This window comes from Coprinopsis cinerea, assembly GCF_000182895.1.
Source record: "Coprinopsis cinerea okayama7#130 chromosome 11 map unlocalized cont3.11, whole genome shotgun sequence".
Taxonomy (NCBI): Eukaryota; Fungi; Basidiomycota; class Agaricomycetes; order Agaricales; family Psathyrellaceae; genus Coprinopsis; species Coprinopsis cinerea.
The window spans coordinates 381,036-409,026 of NW_003307534.1; the positions used below are offsets into that span (position 1 = coordinate 381,036).

Genomic DNA, 27,991 nt, shown 5'->3' on the forward strand with positions numbered 1-27,991 from the left:
TGGCTATCCCCGCAGTTGAAAGGTTGAAAGAGAAAACGAGGCGAACCTCGTTTTATACTTTCTTTATGTAACCTCCAAGGTCACGTTCCCACCAAGTTCAGCGCCTAATTGTCCACGATTACCAACAAGGACGAGATATGCCGCTTTCCTCTCGAGTTCTGGACGCTCATAGTACTCAGTCTCCAGCTAGGAAGTGATTACATACATATTAAAGGAGTAAAGAGACACAAACGGCTAATTTACTGACTATTTGAAAGATCAAATCGCTGGTTCAGCCCCGCCCTCCTGCATCGCGGTAGCCACCTGCTCTGCGCCACCATTCGCTGCGGGAGCCGACTCCTCGACTGGCTTCTGTGGCTCAGCATCTACAGCATGAGCAGCTCCCTTCTTCGTCCGTGCCGACGTACGTGTAGGGGCTGTCGAAGTCGTCTTGGCTCTTCCTCGTCCCCGCCCGCGTTTCGCAGGGGTCGCCTTTGTCGTGGTCTCGCCTTCTCCTGGGGCAGGTGCGTCAGTTTCTGCGTCACCGTCAGTAGCATCGAGTTTCGGCTTCTTCGCGTCTTTTCCTGCTTCCTTTTCGGCCTCGCCTTGCTCGCCAGTCGTCGTGGCATCTGTCGAGGCAGCAGCGAGAGGTCGAGTCTCTTCTCCCGGTGGCTTTTCCGTTGAGTGGGCGACGACGTCTCCTTCCCTCTCGCGCTTCTCGCCTACTTCGGCTTCCTTCCCGACTGTTGGAGGAGCCTGTCCTTCTCCCTCTCCCGCTGCCGGCCCCTTCTCCTTCACCTCGCCAGCATCCTTCTCCCCCTCGGTGTCTTTCATCGCCACATCCCCTACCCTCTCCTTCGCCTCACCCCCTCCCTCCTTCGTCCCGCCCCCTCCTTTACCGGCACCCGCCGTCCCCGCCGACTGTTCCCCACCTGGAATCTTCTCCAGCTCACTCGCCCTCTTCACTACATCATTCCCCTCCCTCTCCACATGCACAGCGGGGTTCTCCGGGTCCGAGTTCTTGTGCACCGTCTTGCCCGCCGTTTCGATTTCGAGTTTCCCGCCGGCGTCGGTTTTGACTTCAGATACTGTCCCTGTGGGGTGCCCGCGCCCGTAGTTCCAGGTGACGTCGTCGCCTGGTTGGATGTTTTTCTCTGCCATTTTAGAGTATGGGGGTTGCGCTACCAATACGCTAAGGGGTTGGTTTGAATGGCAGGTGGAAATTGGTGAGCGAGAAGGCGTACCTGGAGAATATTCAGGTTTTGTAGGGTCTCGCGTTCGACGTAGATTAGATTGTGAACGATAAACGGCGGGGGCGAGTAGGTTTTCAAGCACTCAATTGGCTCTGAGAGAGGAGAAAACACGAAAAAGGAGAAAATTCTCAACTGAACCTCCTGAAACTAAAAAGACACAGAGGAAGTACGGAGTTCCACCAAGGGCGTGACAAAGTTTCTCAGGATTCGGTCGGGGAGAAACAGTCTCGAGGTGAGACATCATGGAGGATCCCATGAGTTATAAATAGAATTCGAACCTTTGGTGGTGACACCGAGTCTTCTCCCAACCCGACGACGACGTTGAAGTTGACGTTACCCGTTACATTCATTACATACAGACTCTAACTGGGGAAACGATGACAGTCGTCATCGTGTACGTACCCGCGTTTTCGATCGATCGCGTCGGGGACTCGGAAGTGACGCGACGCGCCGGAGGAATGGACGGATTGGGAAGGAGGGATTCTGTTTTGAGTGCAAGTGGAAGCGAATGGTTTTTAACGCGGGTACGGCTACGGCTAAGTACAGTCAGGTCAGGGCGTATATAGGCGATCCAGTGTGAAGACTGTGTTGTACAGACAGTCAGACAGTTAGCTGGTATCCTTAGGTCATGACTTGAACTCCTGGTGCTTACCTCGCTATAGGTTCAAGTCCTTCAGATGCAAACGGGGATACAATTAACTGTTACGTCGTCCCCTTCGACTTCGGGCTGGGGTTTGACGTCGACTGTGGATGGGTAGACCATAGACACAATCAGAAATCTAAACAGAGGTCACAATTGAGATGACTCTGATGAACGTACTGGGACTGGCAGAGACGCTGACGAGCAGTCCAAAGGCGAGAAGGATATAACCGAACAAGGTCGATTTGAACTGCATATTATTCAAATTGCGAGTGGATGTTTAGTGGGAAGGAGGTGTGTTAAAGAGAGGAACAAACACAACCCATCTCACCCACCCACCCACCCTTCCTTTTAACCAATTCCCAAACCTAAAAAGCAGTGCCGTACCCACCCTTCCACTATTCCTTCTACCCCACCTCGGAGAACAAGAGAACTTCTTGGGCGCCTCGTCCAGGTCCCTAATATATCTCACAGTGCACTTCGAATATGAGTCTTGGGATTTGGAGAGGGCTGAGAAGCGGGATAGGCATCGCTCCCGGGTCGAATTCTATGCTTCTTGCGCGCTAGAAATTAGGGAATTGGTGACTTGGTAGGTGCTGGTGTGTCGGCTCTCGTAGAACGTATGATATGTTCGAAGAAGAAAGTTTTTTTCTGGAGTTTACACCTCACCTCGACGGATTGAGAACCTACTATTGGCTCGGGAGAAGCAAGATAACCATCATCCCCGCGTCGATGCAGAGGGTTTACGAAATAAAATATTCCGAAGTTTTTGTGGTTCGACTACAGTAGGAGGTCTCCGATCGTAACTACTAATACTAATAAGTAGCCTATGTACATACTCCAACTACAGCAGATCATGACATATATTTTACTCGGGGATGCGTTTCAAGAGGACGGATCACTCGGAGCCGATACTCAGAACGTTAACGAGTACTTACATACTCGTATCTGGGGTAAGCGCTTAATCTCCTTTGAGCGTTAAGAGGCAGCAGTGGGGCGGACAAGATTCGGTGATTGGTCGTTCGGGGTTGGAGGAACCTACCTCGTGGAAAATGGAAGACGTCGTGCAAGGAGATTAAGATTAAGAGTGAGGTTACTAGGGTTGGTGCTTGACGGGGTATATATGTTGCGTGCACCTACCTCGTCGCCGTTCGCTACACCCATCCTTCTATTGATCCATTCCTTGCCTCGCTCACTACTATATTCCTCACTTACCCCAGATATTGACCCAGATAGAGACCCTTGGGCCTTGGGAGAGCAGCTTGAAGTACCCATTTGTCCACACCGAGGACCCTATGCAAGCGTACGTAGATTGCAAGTATACATGTATTATAATGAACTCGTAAAGTGCAAACGTTGGATGGGATCCTGCTCTGAGTTCGTTCGGTTCTACTCTATAAATGGTTCAGCGGGAGATCTGGTTCTGAATGTAGCCCCGAGCTCGACCCTCGAGGCACGTACCGCCAGACCAGGCACGTTCTTCCCTCGATTCTTCATTTCCGTTCTTGGTATTCTCTGTCAGGGCAACGTGGACTCGAGGTCTATAGTACACGCATAAATAACACCTTGGTCTACCTTGGTTCATTCATGGAACGGTATGTACATATAAATTCATAAGGCTTAGCGCTTATGTGCCACCGAGGGAGCTCGAGAATAGAACTTGGGCATCAAGCAAGAAGGGCCTTTATATGTTTACGCACCCTCTTTCAAGCCCTTCTGTCACCCTAGAAGTTAGAACGGCGTCGCTACCTGAATCCCTCCGACGAGTGTATTCTGCCGAGGCGAACGGATGTTTCGTTAGAGTGACCTACTGCATATGGTACTTTCTGTGACGAGAGCTACAGATATGCCACTGTGACGGCAGCTATGTATGTACTGCTGTGATGGGATGGGGTTCAGAGGAACGAGTGTGTGGATCATTTCACTATACTATTCCATCCGAAAGGAAAGGAAGCGAATGCTCTCATATGCTCTCGTCAGTTTCTATACAAGTACATTACTTATTCCGTTCTTGGAAGATACGTAGACGGGCGAAGATAACCAAGCACTACATCGGACCGCAACCCTAACGGTCTTGGGATTTAGCAGGTATGTATGATAATGAAAGAACGTACCCCGTTTCTCAGCGAACCCACCCTCGTTTTTATTCCTTCCATTGGGCGATCCCTTACATGGGTCTTCGTATGTAATATCCATATCCACGGCACATTGACAAGCATTCCTGTGCATAACGTTCCAGAATGATTCGAACCCTCCAGCGAAGACGGTCCTCCATAAACAGTAACGAGGCGGTACAGGAATAACTTCGAGCTTTATGACGGCACCGCGGACCCTTCCAAGCCTGTTGAGCCAGTGCTGAGAGGCTTGAGAGGCTCCAAGGCGGTGATGATCCAGGCTGATGGACCATATTGGCAGATCAGGAAGCCCTTCCGAGTCCGTGCATCACTGCATGAGCATGAGATTCATGAGATCACTGTGACTCTCCAGGGCTAAGGCTGCGTGAGATCAGGTGGTGTATGTCCGAATCCGTCTCTTTGCGTCACTGATCAAGATAAAAAACTGATTTGATAATAATTATTGATTATCTTTTCCGATGATGATGATGTGATAATCAAGCTTTTAAACGGGCTCCACACCACCACCCGCCCAATCTTTCCTTCCTCTTTTTTCTTCACGACCAACCACCAACCTTCCACACACACCCACACACTCGTAAAAATGGCCAACGTTTTCGTGAGTGTTTTTCGTCCTTTGTGGTTTTGGCTGGCGATGGCGACGATGGGGAGGAGGGGCGTTTCGAGGTGATCAGTGGGAGATGGATGGATGGATGGATGGGTTGGGTGGTGGGACGTGGGCGGCGTGCGGTGATCAGGGAGATTTAGGCCTGCTATCGATGCGATATGGGATCGATTACGCCGCTGCACACCCCTCGCTATCCAGGATCTAGCTTTCCCTCCTCAAGCCCCGTCGATGCCTCTCGGGCCCTCGATTAAACCAACAAGTTATTCGTGATTCACACCCAACACGTATTGACTCCGTCTATCCCCTCTGTAGTTCGATATCACCATCAACGACCAGCCCGCTGGCCGCATCGTCTTCAAGCTCTTTGACGACGTTGTCCCCAAGACTGCGCGCAACTTCCGTGAGCTTGCGACTGGCCAGCACGGATTTGGCTATGAGGGCTCCTCGTTCCACCGTATTATCCCCAACTTTATGTTGCAGGGTGGTGATTTCACCAGGGGCAACGGCACGGGTGGCAAGTCCATCTACGGCGAGAAGTTTGCTGGTGAGTACCTCGATTCAGTTTATTTCGGGCTAGTCTGGCCTGGGGATGGAAAGGGGGGTTTTTGGGGTGCTTGGGCTATTTGGGGGGTTATGGTTTACGACGGATATCTGACGTGATGCCTACTACTTTCGATAGATGAGAACTTCCAGCTCAAGCACAGCAAGCCTGGTCTCCTCTCGATGGCCAACGCCGGCAAGAACACCAACGGCTCGCAGTTCTTCATCACCACCGTTGTGACCTCGTGGCTCGACGGCGCCCACGTCGTTTTCGGCGAGGTCGTTGAGGGTATGGACCTCGTGAAGAAGATTGAGGCTCTCGGCACTGCCTCTGGCAACCCCAAGGCCAAGATCACCATCAAGAAGAGCGGTACCGTCTAAATGGTTTTCGTCTGAATTCGATGACGATATCTAGGTATGTTGCTGTCTTTTTTTGTTATGGGTGTATGTGAATGGTGTCTGATGAAAGGGTTTGCTTTTGTGTAGGCGAGAGGAAATGGCAGAAGTTATATTTGACACTTTTGAACTGTTATCTACGTTGTTTATTTTATGTAGTCCAGGAGAAAGTGGCAATTGTATCAATACCAATGATTGAGGATGGAGCGAAGATGGTTTTGAGAGATGATATTGTGAATCTGGTAGCCACGATGCTTGCCTTTGGGGTGAAGAGCTGTGCGTGTCGTCGTGATTCATTCATGTGCCCACACTTGTCCCAGTCCATTCCAAAGCGGCGACTGTGACGATAAGCTGCATATCGGTGCGAGGGGAGGTATCACAATCTATGGTATGACCTGATCACGTATCGCACGTCAGAATGACTAGATAACCTCTCATCGCCCGCGCGATCTCCTCGAGATAGACGCCCTACTTGATGCCGACAACCAGGCCGCTGCCGACGTGGGAACACCTGACAAATTAGTCCACGCCCCTGTCCTTAGTGCGTCACGTCTTCCCTCCCAGCTAAGGCGTATACTCGAGTACCCCTTAATGGTCTTCCTACCACTGTCTACCATTTTCCTATAAACCGGGGCCTTGGAGCCCGCACTACTACACGCTAGCGACGATGCTGTTCAGCAAGTTCTTCAGCCACCCACCGGTTAAAGACGACTCGGACGAATCGGCGTCCTTGTTGGTTAAATCTGGTGGGTCGGGGGAGCGGGTGGTGCCAGTGGTTGAGGCATCGAGTTCGAGCTCGCGATGGGAGGAGGAGGGTGTGCCGGCGTCCGGGACTTTGGAGGATGATGAGGGTGATAGTAGTGGGAGGAGAGAACAGTCTGGGGAACGGTTTGATGATGTTCCGGATTCCAAACGGAGGCTTGGTGCGTTATGAGTATCTCTTTGTGGACCTAGGCAATATTAATGGGATTATAGGACTGTTTAGCGCCGCTTTACTCATCTTCAACCGTGTTATTGGGACTGGGTGCGTTTGGACGTTCTCAGTACGACCTGTCCTTGAGACTGATAATGGACGGTTGGGTTACAATGCAGGATCTTCGCCACGCCGAGTAACATTCTGCGTTCGTCTGGGAGTGTGGGGATGGCGTTGGCGATGTGGCTTATTGGTGCTATGATTGCTGCGTGTGGGTCTGCTGTGTACACTGAGCTGGGAACGGTGAGTACATACCCCGTTCTGAGTTTTGTGCGGAGCTTGCCAGCTGCTGGAGAACGGTGAGCTTGAGCTTGAGCGTCTATGTATGGATCCGTGGCTCTCCTTTTGTTGTCGTTTCTGCGGCTGCTGCACCGAGATGCCTGTTCAGTTCTGTCGTGTTGTCTTTAGAGTGACTGACGCGCAGATTGCAGGGCCTTCCCCGGAGTGGAGGAGAGAAGAACTATTTCGAGTTTATCTATCGCCGGCCAAAGTACATTGCGACGTGTATCTTTAGCATTTACTCTGTCCTATCGGTAAGTCGTTCCTCTTGCATCTGGGACGTCCCGTTTTACCCACTACCGATTGCTAGAACACTGGAACCGCGAATAGCGTCGTTTTCAGCGAATGTGCGTTTCATTTGGTTCTCCGTCCGGGATCGTTCTTACCCCATCACCTTTTAGACCTCCTCAACGCCCTTTCGATACCCGCAACCTACTTCAACACCCGCTTCATCGCATGGCTATGCCTCACCTTTATCGTCCTAATGCACGGAACACGTCTCGCTCCCTGGGGACTGCGTCTCCAGAACACCCTCGGTGCAGGAAAGTTTCTCGTCCTCGCCGCTATCGCCTTCTCGGGTCTTTTGTGTCTTGCGGATGTGCCGGGTTTTAGGGTGAGAGAAGGCTACGAGATGCCGGATAATTTTTCGTCTTGGGACAAGTTTTGGGAGGGGTCGAAGGGGAAGGGGTCGAATGCGTTTGTGTCGGGGTTGTATAATGTTATTTGGTGAGTGTTTCCTCGCTGGTGTGGTGGTGGTGGTGGTAGATGGGCTGACGCCGTATTTTTGGAAGGTCCTTTATTGGGTATTCGAACGCCAATTATGCGCTATCTGAGATCAAGGACCCCGTTCGAACTATCAAGCGAGCTGCGCCGTTGGCGATGTGTGCTGTTACGGCTGTCTATATCTTCATCAATGTCGCGTACTTTGCGGCGGTTTCCAAGAGTGATATTTTGGGAAGCAAGAGGATTGTCGCGTAAGGCTTTTGCTGCGAATGTCCTTGGGGGGTCTTAGAGCTGATAGTTTTGGGAAACAGAGCGCTGTTCTTTAGGAATTTGTTTGGGCCTGCTACTGAGCGTGTTTTGAGTGGCTTCATTGCCCTCTCCACCCTTGGGAATTTGCTCGCGGGACAGTTCTCGCAGGGTCGAGGTGAGCTAGCCCTCTACTTTACTTATTACCTTATGGTATCATGCTGATCAAGGGTAACTTTAGTTGTGCAAGAACTCGGCCGTGAGGGTATAATACCGTTCTCGTCCAAGATTGCTAGCAGCAAGCCTTTCAATGCACCTCTGGTTGCGATGTTGGTTCAGTACTCGCTCTCGTGCACGTTCCTCTTCCTCGTTCCTTCTGGTGATGCGTATTTGTTTATGCTTAGCTGTGAGTTCTCCGCACCTCTCAACGTCATCTTCGTGTTCCCGTACTCACACCCCCCTCTACCCTCCTTTCCTCTACCCTGCTCTACTATGCTCCTAGTCTCATCATACAGCCTCAACATCATCAACACACTCGTCGCCGTGGGCCTCTTCTTGTTGTACACAAGACCGTTTAAAGGGCTACATTGGGATCCGCCTTTTAAAGCCAACAAAGCGGTTGTAGGGATGTATTTGGCGTCGAATTTGTTTTTGTTGGGTGCGCCGTGGATCCCGCCTCTGCCTGGGTCGCGGCCGTATAGGAATTTGCCTTACTGGGTGCGTGTTCTAGTTACTGCTTATTGTTTTTCGTTTGGGTCTTCTCTTTGCACCTTCCTTGTCATACCCCTCCTTGTCGTGCTCTTAAATTTTGAAGCACCCGCATCTGTATTCATCTCCTACCCTTTCTCCTACCATCTCTTCGCTTTCTTCTTTCTTCGTACTTACATCCTGATCTAATCCCCCTTTTCCCTTCCCTTCCCTTCCTCTACAGTCCCACGCAGCAGGATCATTCGCCATCTCACTGGTCGGTATCGCGTATTGGTACATCTGGAGTCGGTGGTTACCGAGCAAGAAGGGGTATAAGTTGGAGAGGACGGTTGTGAGGATGGAGGATGGGGTTTCGAGGGTTGTGTTTAGGAAGGTATACGTGGCGCCGGTGGTGGAGGGTGGGGACGGGGAGGGGAGAGTGGCTGGGGAGGAGGTTGCGGAAAGGGATGGGGAGAGGGAGAGGGTTGGTGGGTATGAGAGGGTACCGGGTGAAGTTGAGGATGAGGGTGGGGTGGGTAGACGTGGATTGCGGGACGAGGGTCGATGATGATACCTGCCTGATTGATGATCCGTAGTGGGACTCGGGGGTTATCCAGCTCTGCTACCTCGGAAGGGTTTAGGATTGTATTTTTAGGTGAGTTCAGTACTGCTTTTTACGATGCCGAACTGGTGATTGACTTCATGTTGCTTTGTAGATGGTTATGGTTTTGGAAGTTATGCTTTCTCAGTCGTACGGTACACTAGTATACTATAACTTGGTTAATCTCTTCGTCTTTCAAGTTTCGGGGACGCATGTACAACAGAGTTCACGATGTTCGGAGGTAGTAACAAGTCCTCGGTCGGCGGTGCCTTGATTACCACTGACGAGGAACGGTCAAGTATTGCCGAAATTCAAGGGCATTGTCGGAAGTTTGAAACTGAAGAGAGAGTAAGGGGAGGACAGGGGGGTCTGCTTGGTCTGGAATTCGAGCTGGGGGTCCTTGGTCAACTCGAGTCATCTTTTGTCATTATTCATGATGCTTGAAGGCTTTCGGGTGGCCTCCCGTTGGACTTTGGAATGACGAGAAGGCGGAGGGAGGATGGTATGAATGACCCGATACTTGCTTAGTTGGGGTGGCCGGGAATGGTCGAGCCGGGGGCGGCGATGAATGACCAGAGAATTAAGATGGAGATGAATGACCAGGGGATTATATGGGATGGCTGTCGACACTGGACTCTGGAAGCTGGATGCAATTCCGTCTTAAAAACGTGGCGATGATGATGAATGTCTCAAGGTTCCAATGCGGAGCCAGTGGTTTCCGTGGTACTTTCGTGGTTAACGTTGTTACGGTGGGCTAGGACACACAGATGGCGTTTTCCCCTCCCTCCCTGCGGAATGTCCCAACGTTACTTCATCCTCCATGAAGTATGTAGTCGAAGGGAACTGGAACAGTAGGTTTGCCCTGGGAAGGAACGCATCCGGCGGCCGTCCACGAGAATTAATCGAGGAACTCCTCCTAATCGCCCTCCCAAGGCCCCTCAAGCGCCCTTGATTCCTTCTGTTTTAGGAAGAAACACCTGTTTCGCGCAGAAATCCTGTTCAGCGGGCTTTTTTCGTGACACTGATTGTCATCATGTGTCAGGAGCATTACTCCTGGGACCTGGATAGCTTTTTGGTAGGGAATCAAAGGAATCAAGGTCCAAGAGGCTGTAACCAGCTGTAACCCCGTGGTCGAGGCTTCAGCCTTCAGCCTCCGTCCGCCGTTGGCAGTGGCACGGGCCCACGGAGGTTTATGCAGCAAGCTTTTTTTGAATTTCTCTTTAGTACACAACTCCCATCATCGTCGTCTATCCTCTCGTCCGTTCGCCGCCTTTGGGTTGGCGATTCACCCCCGTTGGATCAGGCCTTGTTGCTCATGAACCGGGCTTGGAGGTGGCTTGGAACTGGAGGATTGAATATTGAATAGTGGGTGTGATGTCAGAGCCACTCCCGTTTGAACATGACCCCGTCTCGACTGCACGCGATATGTGAGTACAAGTAGAGGGTCCTCTTCTAGTCTTAGGCGGCGAGTTGAATTTGCTGACTTTTTGAATGATACAGTCTACTCCACAACTTGATGCACTTCCTCGCCATTAGTATGTCGCGGTTTTTGCTTCATGGACTAGGTTATTTGTCTAAACGGCGGTCGGACTGGGCTTGGGTGTTAAGCTTGCCTTTATTATGACCATTTCATTACGCTGGGTGCGTCTCTCTTTCGCGCTGTGCAACTAAACGGGGTTCTAATGAGGATTTTTGTGTGTGTCCGGCAGGCCCTGAGATTGAGCTGTTGTGGTCGCGTCGGAAAAGCCCCAGCTCTTACTGGTTCTTCCTCAATCGTTATTTTGCGTTCTTTGGGAATTTGTGTGTGTCTATCCTGGGGTTCATTGACTTGGATAAAGAGGTGCGTCTTGGGGGTAGCTCAGATCTCTTGTTTCTTCTAACTCAATTTTTGCTTCAGAGGTATTTATGCTCGTCTTCGGGTCTGTAGATCTCAGCGAAACTAAAATTCGTCGGACATTCCCAGCTGCAAAAAGTACAGCCTGTTCCGCCAGATATTGCTCATCGTGAACCAGATCCTCGTCTGTGGTGGGTGATATTTGTCTATCTCTGGACCCAGCCGTCTCAAGGTCCCGGTAGTGCTGCTCACGCTTCGGATATACGCCCTCTACCAACGTTCAAAACCTATTCTCGCCTACATGTTGACGAGTGGAGCCATCCTAGCCGGAATAGCATGTGTACGTCCTGCCGAGCTCTCCTTCACCTCCATCCTATCCCATCCCCTTCCACGCTCCTCATCCCCTCTGGCTTCTACTCACTTACTCTGATCTATAACGTGGTTTTGTTCAGTTTGTGATGTTCGGCCAGAAGAACGCCCCTGCTGAATTCGGATCCGGGTGTCACATCGGCTTGTCGAGAGTCACGTAAGTTGGTGGATTTTTCATGGGGGTTTTCCATGTATCAGCGGTGGAGAGACGAACGTTCCTTGCTGACGAGGGTTTCACATTCCATGTCCATCCATCATTATCAACGACTCGGGATACTTGGTGTTTTGTCGAATCTAGGGCCATCCGTGAGTATCAATTATTCGACATTTCTTCTTCTTGCCTTCGTTCTCCTGTCATCTCTTTCCTTTTGCGCGGTGGATACGAAGTTCCGACTTCTTTTCCCCACTCCACTGGGGGACGGTGATTAATGAATGATTCTTCCAAACTCTCTTGCGACCGCTTGGATTTTGACCAGACTATCTAACCCTTGTATTTTTGACAGGCCTAGCTGGCGCATGGGAAGCGCTATTCGCGTACGATTCGATTATCTTTACCCTAACGCTTTGGAAGACCATAAAGGAGAGAAGGGAGCGGAGAGTGACAGGTGTAAACATCGCTCTTGTTGATATATTGCTGCGAGATGGTGCGTCCTCCTTTCTTTGACGTATGCATCTGGCTGAAACTCGTTTCTAGGCGCGATGTATTATGCGTAAGTGCGCCGGTCGCATATCATCGAGTCTCCCCCTGAAGCTTAGCACACACGCTCTGATCACAGAATCATGGCCCTTTGCAACTTGGCCAACATCATGACTTTCTATGTATGTGATTGATTTACTTGGTTATCATCTTGTGTTCACTCCTGACGATCCCGGCCGTTTCTAGTTTGGCGGTGTAAGATACATACCAGTCCCGGGTACCTGGACTTTACTCTGACAACGATCGCATATTCTAGCCTTTCTTCCGAGGAAGCCTTTCGACCTTTGCTAGCAGGTGAGTCCTGCGTTCCTCATCTGTCTATTCACCCGCCCGTTGATACCTTCCGCTCCGCTGTAGCATATCGGTAACCATGATGTCTCGGCTTATGCTCAACCTCCATCGGACGGCGGAAGAGGGTATCCACACGACGCAGGTTACCAACACTCATTTCGATTATGGGACGAAGTATTGGGAAACGCAGAGCCCGGTGGAATTGGATACCATATGGACGCTTTCGGGTCCTTCCCTTCCTACTGTGACATTCCAGGACCCTCCAGGTTCTGCCGCTGCCGATTCTGCAACACTCGCGGGTTCGGTCGCGTCTCCCAGACCTCACTCCCGTCCACCATGACAAAAGAAGCGGTTGTCGCGGGTGTTCATCCGTGATATAGGTATCAGGTATAGAAGTGGAGGACATGTAGTAAATCCCCTCTCGAACAATTCCCTCTCACCATCGCATTTCCTACTCAACTTATGTATAATATCATGCACCAAACTTTGTACAGTAGTTATCTTTATTCCAGGAAGCAATTTATGATCACAACTTGGCAGTTGAAGAGGGAGTACCAGTTTGCTTTAGACGCAGCGCTTCGCGTGCGGCACCCGCTTCCTCAGGCGTGAGGATCACAAAGTTTCTCTTCAGATAGACATGCGGCTTCGACGGGTCTGGGAAGCCGCGCGCTTTGCTGAGTTCCGGATCGTTGATGATCTCCGTTTTCTAAAACGTAGTTGAGTGAGTCGATCAGGGGATTGGGCAATAGGGATATACCATGATCAGAGAAGACTTGACCCCGAACACGACGTCGCTGGTAACATAAGGGTCGCCTTCGAAGTATAATGCTGTTGTCAGGTTCTCAAATCCGGGAGCCTGTATAGAGAGTTAGGACATGGCGTAGTCTCCAGGTATGTGTGGACCTACGTCGATTCGGACATGCAAGTGGGCTGGGCGAACGGTATGTCGTCCCAACGCCCTGACCATGTCGGCGACTGGTCCATCATCTGGAATGCTATATGGCACGGGCCTAGTCAAAGACAGTCTTGAGTATCTGTGAGGCGCGGAATCGAAGGGGTGGACCCACACAACAGCCCTGTAGGAGAAAGACCCATCGTCCTTGGACCGGAAACGGCCACGGCAGTCCGGTTCCTCTCGATTCTCATACTAGCGAAAGAGCAGAATGGGTAATTAGATATAGTGGGATCAATTGAGGTCGCCTTACTTGAACGTCGTAGTGCCCGAAACCATCCGTTTCCCAAGTCTCGATTACCGCTCCTGGCACGGGGTTTCCTTTCGTATCGAGGACACGTCCTTCGACGTACATGTAGTGTCCTTTGCCTTCTGTGGCGATAGACTCTCCTTCTTCAACTAGGGGTCTCGCTGAATTAGATCTGATTCGGACTGGGGCGAGAAGGATGATTCGTACGGTTTTTGGCATCAGCAGTCAGGAAAGGACCGAGGACCGTTCCTTCCGTTGCACCAGGCGGCTTGGCATTGTTGATAGCATCGACCAATGTGGAGACTCCCAACGTGTCGGAAAGCAGGATGAACTCTATCGAGCAAGAGAGTGAGCTGAGGAAAACGAGCTCTGAGGATGAAAGGCCACCTTGCCGGATGTCCGAACACATCTTCCCGGTTTTTGTCAAGAATTCTATCGCCGTCCTGCGCCTCTTCAGTGCCAAATACCACTGGTTAGAGAGGAATAAGCCTCACTCCCACTCCTTCGTAGTCAAAGAGGTTTCCCGAACGAAGTCATGTATATGGGTGATCTGCAGGACAGGTGTGTTTCTGGGTTCGAGGCATCCCACAGGAAAGTGATACTCACCAGTCGTTCGAAGATAAACTTCGTACGCTCGTCGGGACCTGCGGCAGGAATTCGAACTCTTGTACACTCATAAGAAGGAGTGGGAGCTCACAGTTCGAGTTGGCTATGTGTACATTCTCCGTGATGTTCTCCGAGTTCATGTCGATAATAGGAGGCAACTTTGCGGGATCGAGCCCATTTCGGGCTGCAGCTTCGCGCGCCAGCGCTCCAGGGTCCATTTCCGATGCTGTAGCAATGGTTTTGCAATGAAGAGGAAGAAAGGGAATCCAAGAAAGATGATATCTCGCTGAGCAAGGGGAAGTCTGGGGGTATAAATAGTAGGAGCGTCGGGCCGTTTCACCAGTGCCTTCGGATTCTCCGCATGAGTAATACACTGGACAAACGAAGCCTTCTTTCTCCCGAAACGGAATTGCGCGTGATCCGGGCTTGAGTGGAGCCACAAGAGCAGCGCGTTTAGCGATGAACACAGACGCTAGGCTGACTATGCTTCAGTCCGGACATCTTGTTCCCGTTACTGTATCACAGCTCGCTAAGGGTTGCGATGGATCCAGGGTGCGGTCCTAGCCGCTTTTCCAGGAGCGACAAGAACGCTTATGTCCTATGGCGCACGTTTATCTATCTAGAAGGCAACCTATCCCAGGTGCCTTTTTGGGGCTCATCATGAAGAGTTCCAAAGCGAAAAGTCACCTCCTAATGGCTTAAAAGAGAAGTTTACCTTCCTTATTGGGGGCGTTGATCGGATTAAAAGCCCCTATCATGGACCAGCGTCATCGCGCATTCCCTTTAGCTCTCGCAAGTGGCATTCAACCATTTTCATCCAGAACTTCCTATACCCATCGATAAACTTCTCTCTCGACTGGAACAATGTTTAGCGACATGGTGTGCGGCGAACGTCATTGTTCGGGTACAGTAGGGAGTCCAAAGTGCAAATGACTGCGATCAAATGGGAAACGTGTTCAAGGGGCTGCATGCAGGGGTCTCGGAGGATCGGTGAGTCACGGATCCTGCCTCAGCAAGTTCCACTGACTTCCGCATTCCTCTTGCCTTCTTCGACAATAGGACCTCCAATATCCGTAACAGACCTTTCAAAATTGCCATGTCGAAAGGAAAAAGCCGACGTACAAAGAATGACGTGGCGAACCCAGCAAAGGCAGGTCTCCTTCCTTCGGACTGTACTCTGATAAATCGAGTAATAGACCTTTGTATAGCATCCAGGCTCTGACGCGACACTAAAGCAAGTAGACTGTTGGGATATGGTCAAGTATGGACAAGACCTGAAGCTTCCGTGGCGGGACTACATCGGCGTCACTCTCAAGTTAGCTGGATCAATGCATCAGCTCATGGTTGCTGTAGAGGCTACGCAACTAGCTCTGAGTGGATCGACTCCATGCTTTGTCAAGAATCTGGAGCAGTTCTGTGCTGAGGCTGCGTTCGACTGCTGGATATTCGAAACACTGAAGGACAAGTACCGTGCAAACGGGCGGCCCGAAGTGAGTGACACGATGGACGAGGTACTGGAAGTTATGGTGCAAAAGTGTACGTATTTTGGCTTTGTGGTACCTGTTCTTTGGGCCCCGGGTGACTAAGGTGTTGGTTCAGCCGAAAGTATGCGTCGGTTGAACACGCTCTGCCTGCAAGTTGCGACATCCCTCCAGGGGGCCTCTTCTGGTATATCGGGTCACGCGAGCCACGACAGAAAGAATCACGTCTGATTGCCCCTTCATCACCTCCCATTCGCTCTCCCGAAAAGAAGAGATAAGAATCCTTGTACCAGCCTCCAAGTCTCCCACAGACATCTAGCGAAGAAGCCATCCAGTATGGTTCGAAGGGTTACGACGTGCTACCACTGCCCAGCGGTCGCGGGAGAAAGATTAACAGATTTGGACGCCAAGCTGCATCTGATACTATTAATCAACGACTCCTAAAACAATGGAAGCTCAGAATCGTCCTGCTTGGACAGTTGTATTTGCAAGAAGTGTATTTAGTGTATCGGGATCGACTGTGTCGGCCCTCCAGTGGTCAACGGCTGGAACAATCGTGCAAATTTCGGGAAATCTATGCCTGTTCGAGTAGTGACAGCAGCCGACCGTTCAGTATTTAAACGAATACAACTGAGGAGAGAAAGTCCACAGCGCGATTGATTTGCCTCTCTTTCCAACTTCAATCACCGAACCCGACTATGAAGAGCATCGCGCGCATCTCCACTTTGATGCTGCTCATCACTGCAGTACTGTCTCTTCCCGTCCAACGTAAGATGCCTTGCGTTTACTTTCGCCTATTTCTAATAGTCAACTGTTGTGTAGAGAGGAAAAGACAAGCCTCATGCCCGATAAATCGTCACGGGCAAGAGGATTACGCTGTTTGCATCTGAAATATCCCGGTCAAGCCTGTGTAGTGCAAACTGTATTCCCCCCACTGTCTATTCAATTAAGCTGTGCCCCAATATTGTATGCATGGCGATCGCGAATGCACGACCTTGACCCACATCGGTTATGTCAGTGGAGATAGTAAGACATCCACCATGAGAGCTGGCGACAACCCATCCATCGCATTTACATTAGGCCCGAACCTGCTGACAATCAGCTCTTGAGCTCGCTTGAACCCGATTTCTCCAGCAACGTCCTTTCACGATAGCCAACCACGATTCACAGAGTTCGAGACCCCACTCCGAGTCGGAAATCCTGGACAAACACCTCCAGCCCATCCACACGGGGGAAACAGTCTCAAATCGAACTCGGGGAGGGAAAGAATTTGGAGAGGTGGATATGGTTGTCCCAACAGAAAAGAAGGCTTCGGAAGTTGGGGTGGAGAACCCTGTTGTCTTTCCGAACCAGCATGGTGCGTTCCACTTGACAAGGCTGCGGGGCCCGCTCATATCTTTCGGGCAATTGGAAAGGCCGGGCTGTAGAACGTAATCCTGACATCCTGTCTCATGGGAAGGATCCTTCAAATCCCTCATGAAGGCGAATCTTTCTCCGTTTCTTCCCAGTAACCCATTCAAGGGGGCATGGTCATCACAGCCATGAGCCCTGTTCCAGAACGGAACTTGAGATCGAAATATACGCGTCTCTAGAATATATATTCACAGACTTTGGCCTCTGTATTAAATATTAGTCCTCCACCGCTTCATCAGGCTCGGTCAGTCTCCTTCGAATCATATCGGCAATGACTGGCCCATATACCGGGATTGATTCTAAAAGAGGGTGTTCGTGCGATTAGCATCCTGACTAGATCTGGTATGGGGTCAACTGGAACGATACGTACCTCCATGAAACCCATCGGTGAAGTGTATGCCCTGAAAGGAGGGTTAGTACCAGATGGTAGCACGGCACAAGCAAAGGCGTACATTATGGGTCTTCCCTTTGGGATACGTCAACAACGTATCGTTATGGACTGCGTAGTGCTTATGCCCCATGTTTCGTGCGAGCATTTCGTAGTCAAATACGTATGCTGGGAGGAAGATCAGACATATAGCATACTGATGCGATAGCTAAGTTCACGAACATGGCGGATCCATGATTTCAAAAATTGCGGAACGGAGGGACGGAGGCATGATTAACTGGTGCTATAAAGAGACCAATGTACTTCCTTTCCCCCATCAAAAGCGAGAACCAACTCACTGTCAGGCCGTTCCCATGCACTCCAACAAGAATCTGTGAATTGTAAAGGCTTGAGCCACGATGGAGATGCCAGGACACAGAGGGAAGAGAGGGGTGCCGGAGTGGGGCTCACTGTTGTCTTTGCAATGATCGCAACCTGCTCACGGATGCTAAGTTTCTCCATCTGTGGAATAAGCACTGTGCAGAGCCCCTGTCGCTCCAATTCTTTCAACGACTCCACAAGTAATTCGTGGTCTTCCGCAACGAGCCGGCGACCCCCGCCTTGTCGGGAGATGTAGGTTACGACAGGAAGGTTGTATCGCCCAGAAGCTGTATCCGAGACTCCCGTATCATCGTCGAATGCTATGGGGGATGAAGGAGGCGGCGGTGACGGCTTTAAAGAAGTAGCAAGGATTCTCCCTCTGGAGTCCACGGCAGGCACGTATCCAATCGTGTTCCTCACTAACGATTGACGGAGCGGCTCCCAGAACAGGTCTGGCGCGGTTAGACTCATCGTCCCTCCGACCATCTTGAACCAACGATTCGACAAAGGACTAAAGGCGGTACACACCAACGAGTTAGACCCATGATAATGAACATGCAAATAGATAGAGGAGCTCACTGTTTGTGAGCCGCGTCTCGATTTATGATCATGCTCCTCTCGAATACCACTGTCGTGCCCAGTTTGATGAGGTCGTTCCAATAGTCTGCCTTTTCGATCGAAGCTTGTGGAAACGCTGGTCGCATAGTGGGACCTATGATGCCTGCTCTGTCTCGCCATTCGGTCCCAGAGACAGCCTACATGTTTAACGGACATCGCACTTCAGTGAGCTAATTGCGCAAGGTATTCGATTCAGACTTACCGGCAGCACGAATCGCGCAGGCCAAGGGAGCGGAAAGTCGACCGGATCGGAAGTGGACCATTTCTTGCCGAGGGCCAGCGTCGAGTAGACTCTCCACATTCCAAGAATGATTTCTCCCCACCAGTGATAGAAATGCTAAGACGCCGTTAGCCCTGAACGTTGGACAGTCGTCCTACAGGGATATTCCACGTACGGGCATGAATTGAGGGGAATCGTACAGAAACACTGTAAAGTCTGGGACGAGAGCTGCAACTTCCCCAAGGACTTCAGGTGCGTCTTCTGGAGACAGGAACTGCATTTCCTATCGGAGATGGTTCAAGCTTTGGTGAGAACGCAAGCAAGACCAAGGTACACTTACCTCGTCTGTTGCATCTGACACATCCGGCTCAAGGGGCAGAGCTACCGGTTTGCCTATCAGGTCAGTGCGCGGCGGGAAGGCTGAGTCGTTGGTTGCAACATAGAACGTCCCGTTCCTCAAATATAGTCGGTCAATCACAGAGAAACCGTTCACAAACGCATATTGTCTCTCATCTCCACCAGCAAAACCCCGATGGCGCTCAGTTAATCCTCGCACTGTTTCACGGTGTTGCACGATTAATCAGATCGCTTGATTTATACTTGTGGTTAATTACAAATGTACTACTACCAAACGAGAGTCGATAATTAATCGAAGATCGTGATTAAACACAGTGAGTAACGCGATGAGAAGGGGAAAGGCAAGAGTCAATGTTTAAACAATGGTCATGATCAATCAAATTGAGTTAGGGAGAAGAGAAGGGGGGGGGGGGGGTCAAAAAATTACCGAAGGCCATGATTAATCCCAATGAGTGATTAATCGAAGGAGGCGGAGAGATGGGTGACAGAGACGAGGGGAAGAGTGAGAGTTGCCGATTAAACGAAGCCGTGGTTAATCAAGATAGGAGAGCGAGATGGGTGGCAAGAGTGAGCGGTGACGTCGTTCATGTTGATCAATCGTGCATGAGAGGGTGACGGACAGTGGAGGATTGATCAACGCCGCAAGTGGATGGAGGGAGAGAGCAGTTAAACACACGTAAAGCAGCGGAAAAGACAACGGAATGATTAATCACCGAGAATTGAATAGACAGGCGTGAACACTTACGATGAGGAGAGAAGTAAAGGATGATTAATTGAGGGACAGCCTACGTTGCGAGCAGTGGGTGGTTAATGGACGAACATGGGAACGAGCGGGCCAGGAACACCTACACCCTGCATGAAAACGACCTACGATCGCGAAATCAGCGATTAAAGCAACATCAACGCAAAGGAGTCGAGACTCACCGAATCCGTTTAAGAGACAACCTCATTTTCGGCGGCGCTTGCTGCTATTCGAGCGGGTTGCCTCCGAAGGTGCGCTCCTGCATTGAGGGGATCAGAAAAATCACGGGCGCAGTACAACCGAAATTTGTACAGACCTTTTCTTGCCAAAGGGTACAGGAGAGCCACCAGGAATCATCCAGCTTGGGCTAAGCGAAGAGGCGTAAGTGATTATTCAACCAATGCATCCAATTAAATGAGTACTCACTTTCGAACAGGGGATCGTTGGCCACCAGCAATGAGCTGGGGACCGTGCACAGCCTGCGTACGGACCCGAGTAGACCGTGAAGTGCTGCTGCTCTCGACGTTGGTGATGGGAGCCATCACCTCGCGGTCAGCCTTCGAGAGCTTTGAGGTCGCTTTAGACTTCTTTGATGGACGAGTGTCGTTTGCGAGATTCTTATCTGAGGTGGAACCCTGCACCAAGACGTGGGTCTCAACTGAAGGGTCCACCGGCAACTTAGCATCTCCAGGTGCAGCGTTAGATGCATTAGCAATGTTGGCGTCGTTGGTGGAGCTGATTGGCGTCGCGGATAAAGCATCTTCAGGCTGGGAAATCAGGTTGTCGACCGGCGACGACAAGACAGTGACTGCAGGAGGACGACCGGAGGACTCCTTTTCGCCAGTTGGAGTAGGACGAGTCTCCTGTAGAATAGATCTGTTTTGAATGAAAAGTGCAACACTGTAAAGAACTGATAACATACCTGAGCACCAGCTGCATCACCCAAAGCTTCGTCGTCTTTCTCCACATCCTTCTCCACTTCGTCCGCAACTGCCTTCAAACGAGCCTGGATCTCGTCTTTAGTCCTGAATGCAAATGGGGTCCCGCAATCTTGAAGGCCACGAAGATAATCATAAAGCGAAAGAACAAACGGAAGGGGGCATGGTGCTGTCACACCACCAATGACCACACCAGGTGGGAGAGAAAAGCGAGATGTGTCGTAGAAGATAGAAGGTGACGAGCCGAGTTGGGTCCAAGGGATACTTGGCATATCGTTGTCGGTAGGATAGGTTTCATCTAGGGTTCCAACATGATGGTCAGGCTTGATTGAAGTGGAAAAACAAAAGGAGAGATAACGCACGCCAGATTGTTTTCAAGAATGATGTAAGCAGATTGGCCACCTGCCCGGGCAAGGCTTGACTGAGATCGAGGGTTGGAAGAATTAAACAACCATTCGAATCGCGCTCAAAGTCGTACACAGAAGGGGTTGAATGAGCTGTTATATCTCACCGCGTCAGTAGACATTCAGAAATGAAATACTTTGAGGTGATCACTCACTTGGCAAGACTTTATCAAAGTGGCGAGAAGCAGCCTTGAGAATCTCGTCGTGGTTCTCAAAGCGATGGTTGATCTCTTCCTTCTTGAGGGAATCGTGGCCACCGTACAAGCTGGACAGAGTAGATCAGATGTAGCCTTCATTTGTGAATCAGAGTTACTCACATTCCATGTTGGATACCGTCGTTTTCTGTGCGAAATCCATAGACAATAGCAAACCCAACTGTCCCCACAATCCCACGGCTGACATTGTGCTGAATAGATTCACGGAAGAACTTGGGCCATAAGGCTTGGTTACTGATGAGGTTATTAAGGATCGATGGATGTTAAATAAAAGTGGATGAAATACCTGACTACGTCCATTGCCATTTCGTTCTTCTTCTTCTCCCAATAGGACTGGTCCGCATTGGCCCACGCAGCCTTCCGAGCTCTCATCGAGATTGTGCAGGTAGGTGTCCCTTTGGGGTGAGCTGCCTTCTGGGCGTTGTACTCCTTCTGATATGCGTCCGGATCGGAAAGCAAGAAGAAATCCCGAGTTGAGAGATCATGTTTGAGGATGAGAACAGCCTGGATCGCTTCCTCAAGGGCACGATCCACGTTGAGCCGCCTTCGAGGAGAGGAGCTGATGGGCTGAGCTTCTGCATTCCGAGGCCTGTATGAGGCGTTCTTCCAGTTACGGAAGAATGTACGGATGTCCTGTGGAGTCAAATTGTTAACTGATGTGTCGTAAATGAGATCAAAGTTATCCGCAACACATACCCCTTCCATCTCCGATGGTTCATGGCCTTGAAGGTGTTCAGGAGCAAAGTCTTTGTGGCGCATGATGTCAGAGGCGGTGGTCTTGATCCAGGCGGTAGTGGCCGAATGTCGAGGTATGACAGTAGGGTTGTTGGCATCGAGCCATTCACGAAACTCGGGTAGGAGATTGAGGATGAATTGACGCTGAGTCGAAGAGAATTTGGGGAGTTGGGGAGGGGCCATGGTGACGAGCGGATTGGGGAGCAATGAGCAAAGCAAACAAAAGTCTCTATGCACGTGCGAGGAAAGGGAAAGTAGAAGCGAAGGCTACAGGCTCAATCTTAAGTATTGCCAATCACGTGGACGGGCGCCTAGTAAGTGACGAGGGGAATTAAACAAAGAATTAAACAACAGGCGCGTTGAGGAGCTAGAGAAACGCGTCGCATAGCGCGTAGCAGTCAAAAGAACGTGACCTTCGTGTCTCTTTGCTACCTAGTCCGACATTCAGCTCCCAATATCATGTGGACCCTACTCCGCATGGCCAGGTACCCTCCCTTGGTCTAGATTGGTTCTTCAAGCATCGGATGCATCGCATGACCGACTGGAATGGTAAGCTAGAGTCTCCAATAGGGTCTGTGAAGCAGACCGAGACCAAAGACAATCGATTGCCATTGGCCACCCTTTGCTCCAAGCCGATCATAGGGTTATTGGAAATAGATAAGGTATGTCCAAAAACAGCCGCAATGCTATCACAACATCAGCACCCGGGGGGTTGAATGGCGACCGTCAGATCATGTGCTCTTGATACTCCGAGTGCCCTGATCTCTCCAGTTCCCTTGTTCGAGCTTGGCTCTCGTACTTCCGGGAACTAGATCCTGCCCGACCGCCCTAAAGTAATAAGCGCCCACCACTACTCGCACCGGTTACACTGGAAAGCACACCTACTTGACTGAATTATGAAGAAAGACCATCATCTCCTGATATCAGAATCTGGATTGGAGGGCGTAATGGAGGTGCATTGAGTCATTAATAAAGTTTATTTGGCCCTGGCAAGTCACTTGAAGACAAAAGATATGCATGGCTTAACTAGATTGCAGCGGGCGCTTCGGACTTTAGGGCAGGCTCATTTTCCACGACCCTGCCAGTGAGAGATACATCATTTCGCTGCTTTGCTAAACCCAGGAGAGGTCCTCGCTGTATTTATATATATCTTGCAGTCTATAATTTGCTGTAAAATTGAATCCCCGGAGCGTAAAAACAAAGGTAGTAGAGTACCCAGAGAGTCCAACTATATGGCAGCCAATGAGCGCCCTTGCGAGATCGGACGCGGATGCCGCGTTGGCGGAGAATATTCCCACGTGCCTCAAACTCGCCCGTACTTCCAAAGTACGGGCGAGTTTGAGGCACGTGGGAAAGTGTTTGAAATTCCGCGGCAGGGACATTCTGGTACAAACTGGGATTTTCGGGGGAAACCAAGATCTCACAAGGTCCATCTGTGGTTTATGGAAACGCGTCCATAAAACACGAAACATCACCTTAATCCCCAGAAACGGCCGCTACTATTGAGACAGACTCTCCGGTAATCCTAAGATAGGTTTTCACTGTGCATTGTCCTTCGAACTGAAAGGATCGAGGCAGTCAATGATGTCATATGGGCAGCCCTATGACGTCGCTACCAAATCGTGATGCGCTCCCGAAACGCGTCCCAGGGAGTCGATCACGTGATGGTTCGGATGGTCGCGCGAGAGAGATCAGAACTTGAAAGTAGGTTCGATCTGCGCGCTCCCGCTTTCTCCACTACTCCCCATTGCTCGCTGCATTCAAGCATACGGTATTTGGTTTAAGACCTCACACCAGAGGGCCCATAATATCTCTTGAATGGAGCTGCACATAGGACCACCACGTCACTGCCGGCCCAAGACTAGACCGTACCCGTAACCTGAGTCAAATTTCAAATTAATCGCGGTTGTTGGCACGTCCATTCTTATCACTGCAATCTGTGCCTAGGCAGCTCACATGAAATCTTCATCGAATATCCTAGAGCCTCCAGATGGAGATGAGATTTTCAGCAACCGGCGGGCTCTCGACATAGCGGTGTGAGGGAGGTCCTTGGCGAAGGGACCTCCCGCACAGCTCTGTTTCTTTACATTTTCGCAACATCGTCCATGTCACTACGTTCAAAAGCTGCTCGATTCAAGGACGCCGATCGACGCGTTCAGCGTTCGAACACTGCCCAACCGTCCAACAATCTCGCCCCGTCTGCTTCTCGTACGCTGGAAGAGATCTCCGTCTCCACACATGGCGAAACGAGGTCAACGGCTTCTCTTCCACCTCTTCTCGAGAAGGTCGCACCACGGACGTCCCAACCCTCTCATCCTAGCGCTACACCGTCCAACATCGAAGTCAAAGAACCTTCCATCACCACGAAGGAAGAACCTGCCCGCTCACAGGTGACCCAGTTAGTTTCCGCGTTCAGAACTGCCAACGCTGATATACGTCGGCATTCACAGACCACTGCACTTATCAACGAGTTTGAAGCTGCCCTTCCGAAGCTCATGGCGCTGGTTTTTGAAGCCACTGTGAAGACCGACGGCCTCGAGGAAGAGTGCAAGTGCGGACATGGGCGTCGCACCATTACTTGCCGCGACTGCACTCTTTATCCACTCACCTGTGTGCAGTGCTTTGCGACTGCGCATAAGCACCATCCTCTCCACTGGGCTGAGGTCTGGAACCCTGAAGCTCGCTGTTTTGAGCGCAAAGACATTTCCGACGTCCTCCCCCTCAAATCCACGACCCCTTTCACCGTCGACCTTGGCCACAGTGGTACCGACTGCAGCTCTCATTCCTTGCCTATTCCCATGACCCTTGTGGACGTCAACGGTATCCACAAGGCCAACGTGCGGTTCTGTACCTGCCACGGCATCCACGAGCGCGTCTCGCAGCTTGTCAAGTCCGGCTTCTTCCCCGCAACGCTTACACAACCACGCACGGCGTTCTCGTTCTCAGTTCTCCGCCAGTTCCATCTTATCCAACTTGAGGGGAAAATGTCAGCATACGACTTCTGCTCGACCCTCCGCCGCCTCTCTGACAATGTCTTTACGGATGAAATCCCAGTATGTGTGCCGCCGGACATGCAGTACTTCTCTTACTAATGAATACTCAGGACGTTTACCCGCAATTCATCGTCGTCATGCAGATATGGCGGGTCCTGGCTGCAACGAGACGGCTTGGACAGGCGCATAACATCGACACACTGCTGCTACATCGACGGGCTAACAATCTGGTTGTCCATTGCCCAGTATGCCCTGAACCGACTCTCAACATTGATGCAGGATCTGTGGCACTACCTACGGCCTTTCGGTGAGTCTTCGCTGTCCTCGTCTCGAAGTCAAGACTCTGATCGCACACGCTAGTCATCTGAACCAGCTCCAGCTGACCGCTGACGGGAATCATCATGCAAATCAGTACATGAAAAACACGGACCCTCTGAGCTGTTCACTGTTCAAAGGACGTGCTTACTTTCCAGATGAAGATCCGTATCAGGCGTACCTGAATAGCCTTGGCCCTAACGAGACCGAGGTGCGCTGTATCTTTGAGCCACTGACTGCAGTTGATCCTCACTATTCCTTGTTATACAGAAATCGACTTGTAGCCACCTCAACGCTGCTGAAAAGCAGGATCGAAAGAAGTTCAAGCGGATGAGAGTGACTGGTGTCGTCAAGATCGATTGCTCACACCTGTTTGTGAAGGCTATGGTGGATCTACAGCTCGGGGAAAGGTGTGTATGCTAGCTGTATACCATAACAGCCTGTACTAAGCGCTTTGCTTTCAGGTTTGCTAACACCGATTATGCCCTCCTTCGAGCCCTTCAATTTTACAAGACACCTCACTCCCCGTCACCATCCCCACCCAAGGCTCTACTAGGACCGTCTGGCGCCCTGGTGCCGTCACAGAAAGAGCCACCACAACCTCCGCCTGCAACATGGAAGTCGCCATACTCCGACATTGTCCTTTCGTACGACATCGCTTGCGGATATGCTCGGAATTTATCTGAGCGTGCTACTCGCAACTTCGCGCCCTCTCTTGAGGCTTACGTTGCGGGGATTCGAACAATCATCCCAGCCGTTCACGTCCAGAACCACCAGGACAGTTGTATGTACACCTACGGTCATGCTTACACCTCGAACATCGGCCACTTTCACGGCGAGACAGCGGAGCAATATTGGGCGGAACTCAACCAACTGGGCCCGCAGGTTCGGCAGATGAACAACGGTCATCGCCAGGATGTTATCAACGATGCGAATGGGGATTGGAACTGGAAGAAGCTTCGTCAAATGCGTCCGTATTACAACTTGAGACCTGTAATAGATAATGTCTCTAATTATTTATTTTCTTTCCTCAGACTCTACTCTCGATGATGAGATCTTGAATGCCCGCAACATGTACTATCAACATCGCATGAGCTTCTATTCCCTTACTGTTCTCCATCTTGCCCGTGTATTGGAATGGGATAAACTTGATCGAGATGCTCGAAAGCAAGTCGGGAAGGATATTGAATGTGTCTATAGTCATTCTAAGCGGAAAAGTGAGCCATGTCTGGACCTTGCATGATGCTACGGACTCGTACTTATACGGTTGTCCCAGTACCATCTCAACAGTCAATCTTCGATGCGTTGCTCGCCAAGCGTTCTTATTCACTCGATCTGCCACCTTCGCTATCCGGATCGACAACACTAAAGGATATTTCACTGTTTGTGAATGAAGGTATATCTATCCAAATATCCCAGTAAGCTCTCGCAGGTCCCATCACATCCGCTTCCTGATTCCTTTGCTGATTCTGTGTTTGACCTTACTAGACACGACTTGAAGATGAAGATCTTCATGAACGAGAAGCACCCGATGGCCTCGCTTGAAAAGGAAATCCAAGCTGATTCAAAGAAGCTGCAGAAGAGAGTTGACAAGTGGCGATCCGAGCAGAAACTCTACACACCATTGGTATTAGATGACGTCAAATCCCAGGTATCGAGGAACACCCCTATCTCGAGTGAAATTCTCTACCTCCCTTCCGACTATGATTCGAAGAGGCGGCACGACCTTGGGCTTGATTTTCTGATCCAGATTGAGTCCGAACTTCGAGAAGGCCTCGCATTCGACACGATCATGTCCATCCAACAATACGTGAAGACACTTGATGCTTTGTGGCTTCACAAGCGATCAGACTGCCGTGGACAGGACCAGCACACGCGAGCAGCTGCCCAGATCGAGCGTGTTACTGCACGACGTCAAGCCTTGATTGACCAGTACAACACGAACAGGTCAGCGATGATCTCTCTGGGACTATCGACTCACGCGCGTAGCTTCCCACCTTTACGTGTCGAAGATACGGAACGGCCAGCAACCAAGCTTAAGCGTTCAATTGGAGACTCAAGAAAGGTCAAGAACATCCTGGGAACGGGTATTCATACGTCGTCGAACCCTACAAGTGAGTTGAAGTTATGTATCGACATCCCCAGCCCTAATCCTTGGTATACAGGACCAAAAGGGAACAAGGCTATCAGCTCGTCCCAAGGGACGACTGAGCTATCCCATGTGGACTCCGGGCTTTTGAAGACAATGAGCGTGAACGATGGATGGATTTGGCGGCTGGGTACAATCGGAAAGCTTACAGATGAGCAGATTCGTGAATGGGAAGAAGAGGGTGAGTAACAGACCTTCTCTCTTCGTCCTTCCTGTCCTATTCTTACCTTCATCTCGTCTGAAGGGGATAAAGTGGCTTGGTTTCGTGCTGAGGCAGAAATGGAACGATGGAGAGAACAGTGGGAAATCAAATTGGTCGAGTGTGTCCGTTGCATCCGCTCGTTCCGAAAGATGTCAGAGACTTGGAAAAAGCTTTCGTTGTCCGCTGGAATGGCCCTTTCGCAATCTATCTTTGCTAACAAGCAGGCGCATATGTTCAAGAGGCTTGCGGACAAAGTTGAAGCCGTTTTTACGCGCGTTCAAAAGAATGAACCCACGGAATATAGAGAAGGCGAACCATTCCTCGACTACATCAAGAGGCATCGCTCTATCGAACTTTCTAACTTCCACGATAGCTACAGGTGAGCGCTTTCCTCAATCCATTC

At 50.6% G+C, this 27,991-nt stretch overlaps 10 protein-coding genes across 10 annotated transcripts; 5 read left to right on the top strand and 5 right to left on the bottom strand.

Annotated features, from left to right (window-relative positions):
* Positions 1 to 258: 258 nt before the first annotated feature.
* CC1G_09569 (hypothetical protein) lies at positions 259 to 1,140 on the bottom strand (the record flags this gene model as incomplete). The annotated part of the gene is made up of 1 exon (XM_001839662.2): positions 259 to 1,140. One exon carries the CDS (start codon positions 1,138 to 1,140, stop codon positions 259 to 261), a length of 882 nt encoding a protein of 293 aa, XP_001839714.2.
* A 2,121-nt stretch (positions 1,141 to 3,261) lies between these two features.
* Positions 3,262 to 4,101, bottom strand: CC1G_15657 (hypothetical protein; the record flags this gene model as incomplete). The annotated part of the gene is made up of 4 exons (XM_002910181.1): positions 3,262 to 3,266; positions 3,334 to 3,413; positions 3,573 to 3,645; positions 3,987 to 4,101. The coding sequence occupies 4 exons, from the start codon at positions 4,099 to 4,101 to the stop codon at positions 3,262 to 3,264; spliced, it is 273 nt and encodes a 90-aa protein (XP_002910227.1).
* Positions 4,102 to 4,535: 434 nt separating this feature from the next.
* CC1G_09572 (cyclophilin) lies at positions 4,536 to 5,759 on the top strand. The gene is made up of 4 exons (XM_001839665.2): positions 4,536 to 4,605; positions 4,927 to 5,158; positions 5,294 to 5,569; positions 5,641 to 5,759. Exons 1-3 carry the CDS (start codon positions 4,591 to 4,593, stop codon positions 5,533 to 5,535), a joined length of 489 nt encoding a protein of 162 aa, XP_001839717.1. The 5' UTR covers positions 4,536 to 4,590; the 3' UTR covers positions 5,536 to 5,569; positions 5,641 to 5,759.
* Positions 5,760 to 6,217: 458 nt separating this feature from the next.
* Positions 6,218 to 9,026, top strand: CC1G_09573 (high-affinity methionine permease; the record flags this gene model as incomplete). Its single annotated transcript, XM_001839666.2, has 11 exons — positions 6,218 to 6,473; positions 6,526 to 6,574; positions 6,643 to 6,766; positions 6,955 to 7,056; positions 7,113 to 7,149; positions 7,204 to 7,528; positions 7,594 to 7,776; positions 7,837 to 7,949; positions 8,013 to 8,177; positions 8,274 to 8,488; positions 8,703 to 9,026. The coding sequence occupies 11 exons, from the start codon at positions 6,218 to 6,220 to the stop codon at positions 9,024 to 9,026; spliced, it is 1,893 nt and encodes a 630-aa protein (XP_001839718.2).
* A 1,407-nt stretch (positions 9,027 to 10,433) lies between these two features.
* On the top strand, positions 10,434 to 12,590 carry CC1G_09574 (hypothetical protein; the record flags this gene model as incomplete). Its single annotated transcript, XM_001839667.2, has 12 exons — positions 10,434 to 10,486; positions 10,560 to 10,594; positions 10,668 to 10,700; positions 10,769 to 10,899; positions 10,957 to 10,978; positions 11,072 to 11,233; positions 11,766 to 11,906; positions 11,957 to 11,972; positions 12,039 to 12,081; positions 12,146 to 12,154; positions 12,216 to 12,253; positions 12,317 to 12,590. The coding sequence occupies 12 exons, from the start codon at positions 10,434 to 10,436 to the stop codon at positions 12,588 to 12,590; spliced, it is 957 nt and encodes a 318-aa protein (XP_001839719.2).
* A 186-nt stretch (positions 12,591 to 12,776) lies between these two features.
* On the bottom strand, positions 12,777 to 14,319 carry CC1G_09575 (intradiol ring-cleavage dioxygenase; the record flags this gene model as incomplete). The annotated part of the gene is made up of 10 exons (XM_001839668.2): positions 14,150 to 14,319; positions 14,059 to 14,096; positions 13,947 to 14,002; positions 13,840 to 13,895; positions 13,660 to 13,785; positions 13,456 to 13,601; positions 13,318 to 13,397; positions 13,158 to 13,260; positions 13,008 to 13,106; positions 12,777 to 12,956 (listed from the first exon to the last, which is right to left on the bottom strand). Exons 1-10 carry the CDS (start codon positions 14,274 to 14,276, stop codon positions 12,777 to 12,779), a joined length of 1,011 nt encoding a protein of 336 aa, XP_001839720.2. The 5' UTR covers positions 14,277 to 14,319.
* A 682-nt stretch (positions 14,320 to 15,001) lies between these two features.
* CC1G_09576 (hypothetical protein) lies at positions 15,002 to 15,770 on the top strand (the record flags this gene model as incomplete). Its single annotated transcript, XM_001839669.2, has 4 exons — positions 15,002 to 15,048; positions 15,118 to 15,247; positions 15,294 to 15,594; positions 15,658 to 15,770. 4 exons carry the CDS (start codon positions 15,002 to 15,004, stop codon positions 15,768 to 15,770), a joined length of 591 nt encoding a protein of 196 aa, XP_001839721.2.
* A 1,398-nt stretch (positions 15,771 to 17,168) lies between these two features.
* Positions 17,169 to 19,332, bottom strand: CC1G_09577 (hypothetical protein; the record flags this gene model as incomplete). The annotated part of the gene is made up of 11 exons (XM_001839670.2): positions 17,169 to 17,251; positions 17,323 to 17,353; positions 17,405 to 17,508; positions 17,563 to 17,623; positions 17,679 to 17,711; positions 17,791 to 18,211; positions 18,280 to 18,455; positions 18,521 to 18,655; positions 18,714 to 18,821; positions 18,879 to 19,093; positions 19,323 to 19,332. 11 exons carry the CDS (start codon positions 19,330 to 19,332, stop codon positions 17,169 to 17,171), a joined length of 1,377 nt encoding a protein of 458 aa, XP_001839722.2.
* A 509-nt stretch (positions 19,333 to 19,841) lies between these two features.
* Positions 19,842 to 22,112, bottom strand: CC1G_09578 (hypothetical protein; the record flags this gene model as incomplete). The annotated part of the gene is made up of 9 exons (XM_001839671.1): positions 19,842 to 19,896; positions 19,954 to 20,004; positions 20,064 to 20,500; positions 20,560 to 20,873; positions 20,938 to 21,072; positions 21,135 to 21,244; positions 21,297 to 21,428; positions 21,481 to 21,827; positions 21,891 to 22,112. The coding sequence occupies 9 exons, from the start codon at positions 22,110 to 22,112 to the stop codon at positions 19,842 to 19,844; spliced, it is 1,803 nt and encodes a 600-aa protein (XP_001839723.1).
* A 1,922-nt stretch (positions 22,113 to 24,034) lies between these two features.
* Positions 24,035 to 27,971, top strand: CC1G_09579 (hypothetical protein; the record flags this gene model as incomplete). Its single annotated transcript, XM_001839672.2, has 11 exons — positions 24,035 to 24,319; positions 24,380 to 24,982; positions 25,033 to 25,229; positions 25,283 to 25,448; positions 25,508 to 25,647; positions 25,702 to 26,207; positions 26,272 to 26,454; positions 26,514 to 26,655; positions 26,726 to 27,351; positions 27,403 to 27,567; positions 27,631 to 27,971. The coding sequence occupies 11 exons, from the start codon at positions 24,035 to 24,037 to the stop codon at positions 27,969 to 27,971; spliced, it is 3,354 nt and encodes a 1,117-aa protein (XP_001839724.2).
* Positions 27,972 to 27,991: the final 20 nt, after the last annotated feature.